At 43.6% G+C, this 14,574-nt stretch overlaps 2 protein-coding genes across 4 annotated transcripts; one reads left to right on the top strand and one right to left on the bottom strand.

Annotated features, from left to right (window-relative positions):
• Window positions 1–20: 20 nt before the first annotated feature.
• Window positions 21–8,765, top strand: LOC136435376 (uncharacterized). Of its 3 annotated transcripts, none has more exons than XM_066428832.1 (6): window positions 21–149; window positions 1,429–1,581; window positions 2,369–2,472; window positions 2,967–3,172; window positions 3,776–3,865; window positions 4,252–8,765. In XM_066428832.1, exons 2-6 carry the CDS (start codon window positions 1,441–1,443, stop codon window positions 8,400–8,402), a joined length of 4,692 nt encoding a protein of 1,563 aa, XP_066284929.1. In that variant the 5' UTR covers window positions 21–149; window positions 1,429–1,440; the 3' UTR covers window positions 8,403–8,765. The 3 variants fall into 3 exon arrangements, with proteins under 3 accessions (XP_066284929.1, XP_066284930.1, XP_066284931.1); XM_066428833.1 differs by lacking the exon at window positions 21–149 and adding an exon at window positions 212–399; XM_066428834.1 differs by lacking the exon at window positions 21–149 and adding an exon at window positions 212–455.
• A 2,292-nt stretch (window positions 8,766–11,057) lies between these two features.
• Window positions 11,058–13,173, bottom strand: LOC136435377 (uncharacterized). Its single transcript, XM_066428835.1, has 2 exons — window positions 12,572–13,173; window positions 11,058–12,149 (listed from the first exon to the last, which is right to left on the bottom strand). The coding sequence occupies exon 2, from the start codon at window positions 12,107–12,109 to the stop codon at window positions 11,225–11,227; it is 885 nt and encodes a 294-aa protein (XP_066284932.1). The 5' UTR covers window positions 12,110–12,149; window positions 12,572–13,173; the 3' UTR covers window positions 11,058–11,224.
• Between the last annotated feature and the right edge of the window lie 1,401 nt (window positions 13,174–14,574).

Genomic DNA, 14,574 nt, shown 5'->3' with positions numbered 1-14,574 from the left:
GGTTACGGCGTTACGTTCTTGTGCGTCATCGTTGCTTCCGTGTGAGTCATATGTTTCGATTTACGTTGACGTGTTTTGCTTGTTCCTTTGTCTGCTTCTCGGGTTAATGTCAGGGCGGTTGTTTGATGTCGCGGACTTTTCAGGGCACGGTTAGTGGGTTAGATTTTTACACCTGATTACCTTCTTGTACATAAGAGTTTCGGTGTTGATTGGGAGAAGTTAAAGAACACGCGGAGCTGACGCTCTTTTGATCGGGAGACGAAGGGAGGGGGGAGGTAATTTTCTCTTAGATGATCCGGGTATGACGTCGTTGCTACCGGCAGGATGTAATGGTTAAGACTGCCTCTTGCCCAGACTCTATTTCTGCCGGTCCTTGTTGTTGTTTCTCTAGCCAAGGAGGTAAAGTTCTCTATGGTCAACATTGTGCCAAGGAGTTTTTTTGTGCAGAAAAGGAGGTAGTGATCTGTGCTTCCGTTTGTTTTACATGTGTAACGGTTAAATGTACAATATTAACATGTAACGTTATGTATGGCTTGCATGTTTGCCTCTCAGATACCAGAATGTATTAAGATTTGGCAACCAGCCTTCCATTATTCAATGCATTTTATCTTTCCTATACCTGATTATAGCGTCTATGGACAAGTTGACAAAGCCTGGACACCTAACCTTAATGATACAAATTGAATGTAAATAGATGTGTAAATGTTTACATGATTCTGAAATGCTGAATGTAGAATAACAAATTATGGAGATCCAATGCACAAAAGCACCCATAGAATAAACCTAAGGTTAATCTCCTTGGGTTAATAGATTAGCCATTCTTTCCCTTTTAAGTCTTTTTTGTTTAACCTGTACTTTTTTGTAAAAACCCAAAGGGGCGAGTATGCCATTCCCGGGATTCGAACTCAAATATTCAGTTGCAGGGTATAGATCCCGAGACATCTGCATTCATGCTTTTGCAGCATCCTCATTTTGGTCAAGTTCAAGTCAAAACTCAGAGATCATTTAAATGGTGACGAGTGGTACAATGAACATAACCATACGTAGGGGGAGTTTAGGGGGTTTGGAAGAGTTACCTGAATAGAATGATCAATGAATGCATCCTATGTTGACAGGGCTGTTATCGACGGTCCGTGAGTTCTTTTCTTACTTTGAAATCCTCTCAAAAACGCATGAATTGCCATTTCAGCTATTTCAGAGAGTGAAATTTCTATAATTTTCCCTGGACCTTCTAGAAAGCTTGTGCCTACAGCGCTCATCTCGTCCATGTGTTGCTCGCTTGACAGAAATTCTACAATTGAATCCCCCCAAACAAAATGCTGGCAATGGACATGCACATACATGTAGCATATCTACTACATATATACATGTGCATGGTGTCTGCACCACTTACATTGCTCTAAATCTTTTCTCTTTACTGTTCCACAGTGAGAACTCAACATGGATATAGCTGCTGATACTGATGGTGCTGTCAGTATGGACCAGGGGACTGCGTTGGAAAATTCACACAGACAGGCCACCTCTTCCCTCAACATTCCCAGATGGAACATGGAAGTTTCTGGCAGTCAAGTACCAGCCCAGGTAGGCCATAGCTTCAATAGTTACAATGTATTTTTCATAAAACTTGGTCCCATTGTAGATCTATGTAGTGTGTGCAATTACTATCAAACAATAAAGCATACATTTGGTAGAGTGCTGAAAAAATTGGTGCAAAGGCTACCATTCATCTTAAGCCTATTATACAATACAGGGTATATTATACAATAGTATACATAGTATGTTATACAATACAAAGTGTGGTAATTGTTATACAATCCAGAGTGTGTTATGTAAGTTTTACGTACACATCTGCAGCATGGTACAGAAAGGTGATATGCCCAGATGTACAACGGGTCAAACCAATCAAACAACATGTATACCCACCAACGCAAAGTACATATTACATGTGTATACATTACATGTGTATATACTAATGTTGTACCTTTTATGGCAATAAAGAGGCTGAAATAGATAAGATGTGTAATTAAACCTTTCAATCAAAGCTGGGAATCTTGAATGTTTCTGATAAAAATAGTAAATGTCATGTAATATCTTAGACAGTTTGTGGCCAATGAGCTAGAGTTCTTGTCTGATGTAGGGACAGCCAGGAAGTGATCCAGACACAAGTGGTAGGCCATTCACCAAAATGTAGTTTTTGTTGCACCCTTGAAATTGTTGAAATCTACTGAAAATGAGATTGAACAAAAGGTGGTCATACAGTTAGTTGATTAGACAAGGAGGTTGTATAAAGTTATATTGATCGATTAAACCATGTTACATCATATTTTTTGTAGCATACAGAGTCATGTTCTTGTGTTTGCTGACACAGGGCCAAAGTGAATCAGCACAGACAGATGCTGTGTACAATGTCGAGTGGTTACAGAAACAAATGGCAGGAAGAAACAGTGGGGAGACAGTTGTTCCCAACTCCAGGTTGGTATGCTGTTTTAAAAGTCCTTTACTTTTGCAATACATTCATATTGATTGATTTAGCAGTTTTTTTAGTAAAACATATTCTTTAAAGTCCCTGTCACACAGTTGATGAGCTTCGATCTTAATATCTGTCGAGGGTCGCACATATCTTTCACCTGAAAATTTACCTATTCTGTACCTTATCGTATTTAATGGTGCTTGGTAACCTGCCAACATAGGATGATTCGTGAAGATTGCACCATGGTCAAGAGAATGCCGGGTGTATCACTTCTGAACATGTCATTCAGAGATTGCAGACTCGTCGGTTTAATAATTGAATTTCATGCTGCCTGTGACAGAGGCTTAATGGTCAGATGGCAAAGTTCATAGCATTCTTCAAATCACTTATTGTTAAAAGCTTTGTTTTTAGTACATCTTTTCCTTTCCAAGCCCATGTTCCCTTACCATGTGTTTCAACAGTATGATGCAAACATCTCATTCCCACTGCCCTACAGGATTCTGCGCAGGTTGTTTTCCTCAGCCATGGCACATCGGCTGAGAGCACAGTCCCCCCACAAGTACAGGAATGCGCTCCTTCTGAAGGACCACCTGGACATCCTGTACACCATCTTCCAGGGCAAGGCCCCGAAGGAGACAGCCAACCCCTTCCTTCTCAGTCTCATCGAAGAGTACAAGAAGATGAAGCCTGTAGAAACAACAAGTAAGTTTTATATTGATTCTATACGTTATATCCATACACAATGGTAAGTGCTTACCATGGCCAGGAAGCTTTTGATCAGTCCTCAAATCCTTCTCAAGTTGAAATGACTCAAAAGCCTTTGTCAGGGAAGTGTGACATCAGCAACAGGTCAAAGGTGCCTGGGGGTTGCATTGGTGCCAAGTCGGTATCCTGACACCTTTGGCCAGTTACTGATGTCACACCTACGTTCAGGTCATGTGACATGGGTTTCGGGTCATTTCAACTTGAGAAGAATCAAAGGACTGAGCAAAAGCTTGTTGGTAAGCACTTTACTTTCTGAAATAGAGTATAAAATCTTATGATATCAATCACCATCACAACTTTCATTCCAACAAGTAAGTTTGTCTCCCAAATATCTTCTTATGTCACAGTGACAAAGACACCATAGACTAGAAAACTTAGAGAACTCCTTTTCATCAAAATGGATTGCAGATATTGCGAAGAGTGCTTAGGTTTAAATGTTTGTTAAATGTTAAGGCAACCTACCTGAAATCATCATTATCTCTCTTTGCATAATTTGTATGACATCACAATGGAGTAAAATTTTGCATTTTGCTCCTTTAGGAACATCAGATTCTTGTATGACCAGCACAACTGCTGCAACTGCAAGTACTGTGACAACACCATTGTCATCTACATCAACAACTGTGCAGGGTAGGAGCAGTATATAGATCAAAACATTGTTTCTCACTGGTCATGATTGTAAACATATTCCCACATCAACACTTTTTTACTAATAGAGTATGAGGACAACTGTCAGTTCTATGGCCGCACATGGGGCAATGGTCGTGTTGAGGTCACCTGAGTTAGGGCTGAATGGCTGCCGCTCCAGACCCTTGCAATTTAGCCTTGCCAATTGTAAGCTCCTTGCAATTCAGCCCCTGGCTGCAAAGAGAGTAGTCAGCCCACCCCAGTAATAATGTAGCTGTCCAGTTCCTGTTTTTCCATGTAGCCCAATCCGATAACCTTTACTGCTGAGTTGTCTTTGTATGTAAAACTATGTCAATGGAGAAACATATGTATAATTTCCTTTCTTATAGCTCCGGTAGACAACTTCTCAGCTGACAAGGAAGGGAGCTGTACAATACAGACTCAGCAGAAGGACAGTTCTATCGATGCTGAAACACAGGCAGGGAACCCAAAAGCTGTCCAAACCAGTAGAGATGAAGAAAACAGAGGTGACAGACAAGCAGTAGAAGCAGGTGACGACAGCACAAAGACTGCAGCTTGTGATCCTGCAAACAAAGTGCCACCCAAGAAAGGGATGATTAGGATGGGTAATCGCTGCTACTCTTGCTTTGAGTGTTATGATGTCTTTAAGAATTCCATTGAGTTGAGGATGCACTTCCTTCTCCATCACCCATCGCGCCTTCCTTACATTGACGGGGAGGATGACAACTTGGAGGCCCGGCAAGTCATCCAGGCTACAGTAGAGAGAGGGGAACACGTCGACTTCCACTCCATCTCCCTACAGTTCCCCGGCATCACCAAGGAGGAGTTCCTGAGGACCAAAAATAGCTGCATGTCTCTGAAGGATAAGATACAAACAACTGTTCAGGGCCTTCTTCCTTTAACACACAGTATCAAGTTTGTACAGAACCCTGTGTCAGTTACAACAGTTGATAGTGCTGGGGTAACAAAGTCAATGTTAAATGGTGGGGGGGAATTGTCTAATGGAAACAGAGAGACTGCTCTAGATTTGTCAGCTAAAGGTAACAGTGATGTAAACATTGTAGGTGTAGAAAGAAAACCATGTGTGCCATTTCACAACTGTGAGAGCTTGGAGGCTAAAAACAGTACCTCTTCTGTATCAAAAGTCCAAAATGCTAAAGGCCCAACACAGTTAACTATTAAAGTGAAACGAGAACCTAATGATCTACACGAGTATGGACATGACCTCCAGGACGAGGAAGGTTCAAGAGCTCCTCCTAAACTACTTCAGGAAAAGGTGAAGAAGGAGACAGTAGACAAAGGTGTGGATCCCATGCCGTTAAGCATCTATTTGAAACAGGCCAATGCTGCAAACACAGATACAGAAAAAACTATGGAGTTACTAAAAGGTCCAAGTGGTAATTTACAGATCCCTGATACGAAGATGGGAATAAAAAGAAGATTGGAAGACCACGATGAAGGATACCTTGTGGAGAAAACATCATCTACCAGGAGGAAGAATACTCGACCTAAGAGGATGAGAGTTGACAGTAGCTCATGGGAAGAGGCAAGTACTGGCACTGGGACAGAGAAGGCAATGGAGGGCATACAACAATGGGCTGATCAAGCAGGGAAAGGCGTTAGAAAAACCCTGACAGCTTCAGAAAATTCCTCATCAAATTTTGTCAACATTGTGGGTGAAGAAGTCGGAAGTCTCGACAAAAGTGCGAAGGGGAAAACAGCAGCTTTATTTAAGGTGAAGGTGTGTGTTGATTGCAACAAGACCTTCAGAAGTCATGTGGACCTCAAAATGCACGTGTTGCGTTACCACCCAGAGAAGCTTCCTCTGCTGAACTGGCCAGCTGACGACTTTCTCAGCACCAACCCTCCTCATGAGTCAGAACCAGCTGGAGAGGAGGGCAGACCTGGGCTGATCTACTGCACAGAATGTGAGTCTACGTTCAAGATGTTCATGGATCTGAAGATGCACGTGATGCAGGTCCACCCAGAAAAGCTACCTGACTTCGAGTGGCCAAACAGGGACCAGATGAGGAAGAGGGGGAACCCTTACAGGAGAAGCAAGAGAGCTAAGCAACCAAACCGCAAGATGAAGAGAGGGAGGAGTAGATCTCCAAAGGGAAGAAGTAATGAAAGAGAAATGACTGGACCAGGGTCTGAAAAACCAGAGGAGGAACAGTTTGCACAGGATGGGTCTTTGGACTTGAGGGTAAAGAAGTCTGTAAAGAAAGAAGTGGGCAGTGAAATCTTAGACCTGAGTGTACGCAAAGTTCCAAGAAGCATTACAGGAGTAAATAACTTCAGCAATCCCTCAGCAGATGGCCCTTTGCCATCAACATTATACGAACAGTTCACACAACTCGTGCCAGGCAGAAAGCGTGGACACAGATGTTCTCTATGCCACGAGACCTTCGCGTTGCTTGTAGAGCGCAAAATGCACGATCTGCAGTGCCACCCCGAGAAGTTGTCAGACTTCGACCTGAGGGATGTACAACAGCCCAGTACTACAACAGAGCATGAACTGGTGGATCTGTGGGCAAAAGAAGTGCCTAGAGGAAGAGGGAAGAACAAGTACACAAGAAAATGCCCCATGTGTACCAAAGAGTTCAGGTCCCTTACCATGTTGAAAAAGCATGTATTGGCAAAGCATCCTGGGGGGCTTGCTGAAGTGTGCAGAGATAGTGCCCCTGCCAGTGATGACAATGGGTTATCATTTGTACCTCCAAGCAGAGTAAAAAGTACTTACAAGGGAGCAAGCGGTTGTAACCTTAATGAGATCATAGCAGCCAACACCAAAGTCCACCGAGCAAGAGCAATGAAGCGTAAATGTCCTGCCTGCGGTGCTTATTTCAAAGCCTTGTCTCGTCTGAAACAGCACGTCTTGTTGGAACATCCGTCAAAGCTAGGGGAGGTCTGCGAACCAGACGACGAACCTCCGTACAGACCTCTTTCATCGAGTGCACACAAGGTTGTATCTTGCTCAGAATGTGGTGCAGGGTTTGGCACTCCTATTGAGCTGAAGAGTCACTTCCTCAAACAGCATCCTTCCAAATTCACAGATGTGTTGAAGCCTTTAGCAACTGATCTTCCTATTGTGAAAAGATTTGGTGACCAGTTTGTTGTCCTGAAAGACAGTCTACTGTACAGACACATGTGTGAAGAGTGCGGCATGGGCTTCAGCACACAGGAGGCAAAGATGACACATCTACAGGTGGAGCACCACAGCCAGGGAAACAGCTACAGCGCTGCCCTGCAGGTGCTAGTCAATACAAGAGCCAGCATGTTTCGAGGAAAGATGCATCTTTGCCCCCAGTGTGGCACAGGTTTCAGCACAGAGATTGAACGGAAGCGACATGTCCTTGAACACCATCCTGGCCAGTTTGCAAAGTTTGCAGACGTGATAGATCCCCTGAGTCTTAAAATGACAGAGCCTGTGTCTGGGGAAGGTGACAAGACGAAACTCATGCAGCTTAGTAAGCTTACCGGGTACTCCAAGAAGACTATGTGGGGTATCCCCTGTCCTGCCAACTGTGAGATGCGCTGTAAGACATGGTTAGATCTGAAAAAGCACGTCTTGATGCACCACCCCTCGTGGTTCGGAGAAGTCTGCAGATACAGTCAAGAGGACATAACAAAACTAGTGCTGGAGAAAACATCAGCAGTTAAGGTGGAGAAGAGCAGTATACCCTCTGAAGACTTGGAAAATGGAAATATTGAGAAAACTCTGTCGACTGGACACAGGCTGATACAGGCTGCACTGCTGGGGTCTTCTGTACAACCCAGTGAAGTCAAAAATGATAAAGTTGTTAACCAGGAATACGGTGTCAAAAAGGAAAGGGTAGACCACAGCACCAGCTCATCCAATGGTATGACTCAAACAAACGGAAAAGGAGAGTCTATGGAGAAAACCAACACTCGGCACGTACGGCGACACTGGTGTCCGGAATGCCACATGCCGTTTTCCAACTTTTTGGACCTAAAGTTTCATGTCATGATGAAACACCCCAGCAAACTTCTCACGCTGAACGTACCGGAGAAGAAGACGCAGGAGCAGCCAGCGTTCTCACCGGGGGCGGACCCAGTGGAAAACAAAGAGTCTCGGGACACTCTACCCAGTACCACACCACACAGTGTGCTGCATAAAGATTGCAATAAGAGGATGACAGAGGAGACAGATCTAACACATGAGGAGCTCACAGAACAGGTGCAGGTACACGGAACCACGAAACGGCTTCTCCTCCCCAAACCAGGTAAAGCGTGGACCAAAAGCCAGCTGATGCGGCAAAAACAGAAAAGTCTCTCAGAAGAGGCGACGAAAACCAAGTATTCCAGAAAAGTGAGATGGCAGTGCCCTGAATGTAAAAGCCTGTTTGACCATTTTCTCGGCCTGAAAGCACATGCAGTGGAAAGTCATTCCTTCATGTTGCCCTTGCTCGATCCAGAAACCACCAAGATCAGACTTGACAGAAAGGCATCTAAAGACTTCATGGGAGAAACAGAAACCGTGCAGAGTACATGTTAGGATCATGATTTAGTACAAAACACAGTATCAGGCTGCTCTTAAATCATGTAGACTTCCATTTCTGTTCATATGAAACCTCAGGAAACAGAGTCTATTCATACATCAAGATGATAATGAGTGAACAGACACTTTGCATTGTATGTATTTTGTTGTTATTGGTTAATATATAGTAATGTTGTGAAAGAACAACTTAAAAGATGAGTGTTTAAATCACAATATCCAAGATTATTCACATGTAACATTTAAACAATATTTTTTGTTTAACAGATATGAAGTGACAATATACGTTCCACCTCAGCGTGCTGTTGAGTTATGATGTCAAACTATGTGCAGCGAAGTCCAGAATAAAATCATGAGAATGTATCAGGAGGTTGATGTGCCTTTTATTCAGTGAGCATGTGTAGACTACCGATACAAAGCACCTCTGAAAGCTTCCAGACGGTGTTATTGAGGACTCCAAAGGTGGCAACCCGGTCCGTAAATTCAGAACTACTGCAATTTGTGGTGCTTTCAGTAGAACATCTATCCGATAAGAGGCTGGGTGAAGTGGTCATTTGTTTTACTCCAGTTGGTGCTCGACAAGTTATAACTCGTCTTATGGATTATTTACAACGGCTTTCTGCATCAAGAATATGGGATGCTTCTTCGCCGACCGTGACCGTCCCTTTCCAGTTCATCTTGGCGCTTATCAAATCTGGTTATCGTCTGGTTTGGTTGGTGCGTTCGCGATCAAAGTCAACTCCGAGTACTCCACCCTCTCTGTATCTCTGAAGGTCAACTGTGTCGCTGCCGATCGAATAAAGGGAGTGCGATTTAATCAGGCTATCAGTTAACTTATTGATCCGAGCCCAGGTACGTATCAAAGGTCCGGCAACACAATTTTTAATTCGGCCTCGGTAGAATTCTATCACACTTTGATTAGCGCTCGTGACACTTTGTGATATTCAGATACGACTGCCTATATATTGGGCAAGGATGGTAAGATTAGCTCGAATGTGCTTTTCGGTTTGTTACAACTGTACGTGGCATTCAGTCATAACTTCTGATAGGAACTATGGAGACAGATAAAGCTTTCTCAAACCTAGATGTGGTAAAAGTAGCGTAGTTTTCTTTCTTTGTTGTAGCGATGAAAAGAGCACTTAAACTTTAAGGACCTCAAATGCCTACAAAATGAAATGTTCGACAGAAGACGCCCGGAAACACATTCGCACAACCCTAATCTGAAAACAAGTACTGCTCCGACCTTTTTAACAATTCAGCGAAATGTATGTCTTAGATTATACTTTTGGTAACTTCTCGTTCGTTGTACATCACGTACAAGTATGTCTAGATCTCATGCAATGATTGAGACTTAAAATTAGCAAGAACAGACTGGCTATTGTAAAGAAATCATTAATACACCTGTATACAGTAATTCGGCAGCACGAATATCTGAATAGATGATGTGTCAGATGTGATCTTACTTTGTAAATAATTCATAGGGAATATGTGCTGGATTATGGAAGCTGGTAGGCAATTCCTTGGTGGTCCCAAGAGTGAACGACGAAATGTACTGAAAATGTCGCAAGGCTTTACTGAAAATGCCTCAGACTGTACCATCTTTCGGAATCGCCGTAGCGTTTTATCCGGATGGGCACCATCCGTGTTACCTCAGCACTGTTGTCCGCTGTCATAAGACAGGGCCCAAAACACTACGGATACACTCGAAACTACTTAAAGGAGTTCTAAACTCCAGAGGGGGGAGTTATTTTCTAATAGAAAATGATTTTAGGAAGTAAAAATGAATACTTATTGCAGTATACGATAAAATGCACGCTAGTTCCGTGCACATCAAAAACATCCAGTATTTTACTAAATTCCCCAGGTGACCCTCTATTTCATTAATCAAATAAAACAACCTCGGTCTAAGGCTGAATACAATGTACCTGAGAAGGTCTGACAAAAGTTTAATATGTAGGTTACAAAAAGAATTTCAGGGTTGATAAGAAAAACTTGTTATGCGTTCTTTTATATCTTATTAACAAATGGCCTTCTTATTGTGCTTATCGATATCATCCCTCATTTATGCCAAAAATATTCACGATATGAAGGAAGTGTGCATACATGGGTAGGGGCTGCACGGGTTTAGTGAGTGTCATATTGTTTTACACAACACACTCTGTGTAATTCACCACAACAAGAATTCTGTAAAAAGTCGGCTGATTATGTATTTTTCGATACATAATCTAGTGGAAAGTAACACTCCCTTCTGGACTTTAGGACTCCTTTAATCTACGGAATTGTACGAAGGCCAACTCATGATAAGGAACACGGCTCCTCGACTCTGTGCCAGGAACGTAATAGACACTTTCCGTTGTCTCTGGTTAAGACGTCTTGAATTATTTCTTCACGGTTACACCTGGCGCCAGCTGCCAAGATGACAAACATCCTGGGCACCTCCCGCAACAGGAGCACGGCAGCGAAATAACCAACTGCCTCTCTATTGTCACAAAATCGACATTATGTCTAATGTATACAACGACATATCAGCATAATAAAGCTGTTCTCTATTTCCATTATTTCGATCGTTTACTATACATCGAACAAAATGGCTACTGATGTATCAAGCAACCATCATATCTGGGTCAAAGAGAAACATGGACAGAAACGACATGATTTGAGTTAAATTTCTATGTAATAAGTTTCTGTTAATACCATCAGAAAAGAATGATTACATCATAACTTCGTATGTAATGACTATTCATGGCTGTTGATGGCCCCTGTCACACACAATTGGCAATGAATAATGTCCTAACCCGTTACATTACAGATGTCGTGTACGTTTAGATATATGACAGAATCAATAGCACGCCGCTTATGATAACTGCTGAGGTGATTATGTCTCGTTTTAGTGACATGAGTAATAGAGACGCTGGGATGTTCTCCCGAGCGCACAGCATCGCGAGCTCCGCCCCGGCCACGATTAGGTAGAAGAAGTCGGAGGAGAAGAAGGCTATGTCCCGGGAAATCTGGTGGAACATCCCGCGTCCCATCACAACATTGGTCACGAACTGGTCCATGCCTCCGGCGAGGATGTGCAGAAGGGAGATAGAAGCGACGGTGAACAGCTTCCTGGGGGTGGGCTTCACTCCTCTGTCCAGCATACTCAGCACCAGGGCTGTGGAGAACAGCTCGGTAAGGGTGAAGAGCAGCTGGTGGTACCACTGGACGTAAAAGTCGTCGTTGTAATACCCGAAGAACATCCACCACGAGTAGTAGTGAGGGTGAATGACGGCGACTAACAGAGCAAGCATGGAATATCTGATTCTCCCACAGAGGGCGATGCGGACGACATAACTAATGCACTCGTACGTCATTATTATCGCGACAACTGTCAGGCCGCACATTTTGAATGTCTGAGCCGTCACGTTGAAGTAGACGTGCTTGTACCGGCCGACTCCCATCTCGTACGTACCCTTAAACACTGTATCCCAGCACGTACACGTACAAGAGTCCCTGTCCACAGCCGTCTTCTCTGGCCCCCATATCTTCAATATCACTCCAAAGTACAAGAATTGAATGAGGGTCAAAAACACAATTGAAAACAGGAACCCAGCCAGCTTGGCGGTCTGGTAAAGTCTGCTTGTCCGCTGTTTCCGCTCGGCCCAGAACGTCTGCATCGTTTCGATGTCGTCCTGTAGAACCTGCGGAGGAATATCCGAAGCCATGCCGCCGTAGCGTCCGTGATTGAAAACAGGTCGGAGAGATCTGTAATGGAATAAAGAGATAGAAAAGCCTCGCACAATCGCATTACCGTCGGACTTCCTGAGCCTGTATTTATGGACCAGGGCCAAAGAAGTTACGTCCAGTTTATTAAATCAGGGAGGTTTAAAGCTCCTAGATGAAATTAAGCCCGAACTGCGTCCTGAGTTAGGCAAATTTCTCTGCATACGATAGTTCCGCCAGAAGCATTGTCTGCCAATTATATTCTATTGCCGACACCAGAATCATATTTGAACTTACTGTTTAAAAATCATAAAACACTTTCAATGTAAACATTCAATTTTAAGTACGCCCTTTAAATTGTGACATAATGGTATTCGAGGAAAGAAATACATGCGGTCATTACTAAGATTTCATAACAAGAAAAATATGTCTAAACACAGTCAAGGTAGAAATTCATCACGTACCTATGTCCCTGATCAGAGGCGAAACCTAGTACTGTGTACTTATGCCGCAACGGACGATCGATCTAAACCAGAGATGACGTCACTTGGAGACGCGGGGACAAAAAATGCTGTTCGCTCACGGACAGCACCAGATACAGGGTTATCTGGCAAATTCCAAGAACGCCAGGTGCAATTACCATACTCTGTTTTGCTTGAATAGTAACAAACCGTGTAATCCGATAAGACGTACGCATATAGTGGGATCTCAGAAGCGGATGTCCACAGAGCTGCTCATCTTCGGTGCTCCAGAACATTCACTGCGAAGCTCTTTAGCTAGAGCACGTACGATTCTGCAAAATCATCCGTGCGGTGACAGTTATTTGGTCGTCGAAATGTCGTGCAGTGATTTGGGTCAAACTTTTTGTCAACCTACACAAGTGCATGCCGTCGTGGCGTGAACACTGAAGTGCGGTGATTCACTGCGGCTGAACTGAACTGAAAGCCAGGTATGGCAAACGTAGTTCATCTAGAAAATGTACATCGTCAATTCTAAAACCCAACGAACGGTCTCATTAGACTGTGATTGTCTCCAATTGTCTGCTTACCTCCGGAGCTCCATCAAAACGTAGAATGCAAAGCAAAAACATAAAAATGCAAATATTTGACGGACATGTAGCCACTCTCTCGTTGGTCGAACCAGTAATTGCCAAGCTACCATTGGTTCAACTGATGGTCAGTCAGGATCGGTCTATTGGCTGAGGCCTGTATTGGCTGACGTCTTATCATCCAATGAATACTGTGAGCCAGGCTTCGATACATCAAAGGTTAGTCTTAATGATTGGAGAAGGCGAAGATCCAGATCAGTTCCCAACAACGCTACCGGCATGCGTTCGACGAGGAAGGAGGACAAAACACGGTCACTTGTACCATGGTGTTCAAAACCATGCTTGTACATGTATCAATAGTCCCTGATGAATCGACAAGCATCACATAATATACATGTTGTAGGTTCTGATGAAGATGAATAGTACTCGTTTGTGCCATTCTGACTCATCATCATCATCATCATGTCGGGCGGGTTGCCCGGACTAAGTCAACCCTCTTCCTCCAGTCGCTACGGTCCGCCATTAAGTGCTGTAAATCTTCGGCCCTCACCCCTACGTCCCCAGCAAGTTGGTCAATGCAGGTCCGTCGGGGTCACCCGACACTGGAGTGTCCATGTCTATTCTGACTAGATGACCTCATCTGAATGATAGGGTGTAGCCTGAACTCAATCAAGCTCCTGTAACGGCTTGCCGCCCTGTAACCGCATATCCCCGGACAGCTGGAGTTTGCGTTATACAGACTAGATAGGGTGCAGTTCATGATTTTTGATCAAGAAGATTTTGGCCGGAAGACATCAAATGGGTCAAATAGCACGGTGGTACAATTGGCTATCACAAATAACTTCTTTTATTGGCGTTTTATCGATACATGGGATCTTAGGGGAAACATTGGCCCCAATTTAAGATGGACAAAGGCAAAAAGTGGGACAAATGATACATTCCCAAATGGCGCATCTCGCTCATTAATGATTGATGAATATCCGCCCCGCTTTGTCCAGGTTTAAACAACGACGTTCTAGCTCATCCATCTCGTGCCAATGCCCAGTAATGATAAATCTTTTAAAATTGCTTTCCATCCCAGTATCGATCGGAAAGATGGCATGGCCGTGCCGTTTAATTTCCAAAATCCAGACTGACGAAACTATTCCTCCTAAAATTCCCGCGCACCACGTTGTGATATCATGTGAAGTAAAGCTTAAGCGTCTTTCAAACACATTTCATGCACGATGCAATAATACTACTCATTATGTATCTTTATCGCCTGTTCAGCCCAAATCGCTATGGGCATCGTTGAGTATCATGTACGCTACCGTCCAATACCTCCGCTTTATTCTAATAACGATAGAAAAGCAAGGCAAACGTTACTGCATCCGTACGTGGTGTCGGTTCTTCAATCCACCGTGACTTCTAGAAGCAACT

This window comes from Branchiostoma lanceolatum, chromosome 5 (assembly GCF_035083965.1).
Source record: "Branchiostoma lanceolatum isolate klBraLanc5 chromosome 5, klBraLanc5.hap2, whole genome shotgun sequence".
NCBI lineage: Eukaryota > Metazoa > Chordata > Leptocardii > Amphioxiformes > Branchiostomatidae > Branchiostoma > Branchiostoma lanceolatum.
This window is presented reverse-complemented; position numbering and strand designations above follow the sequence as displayed.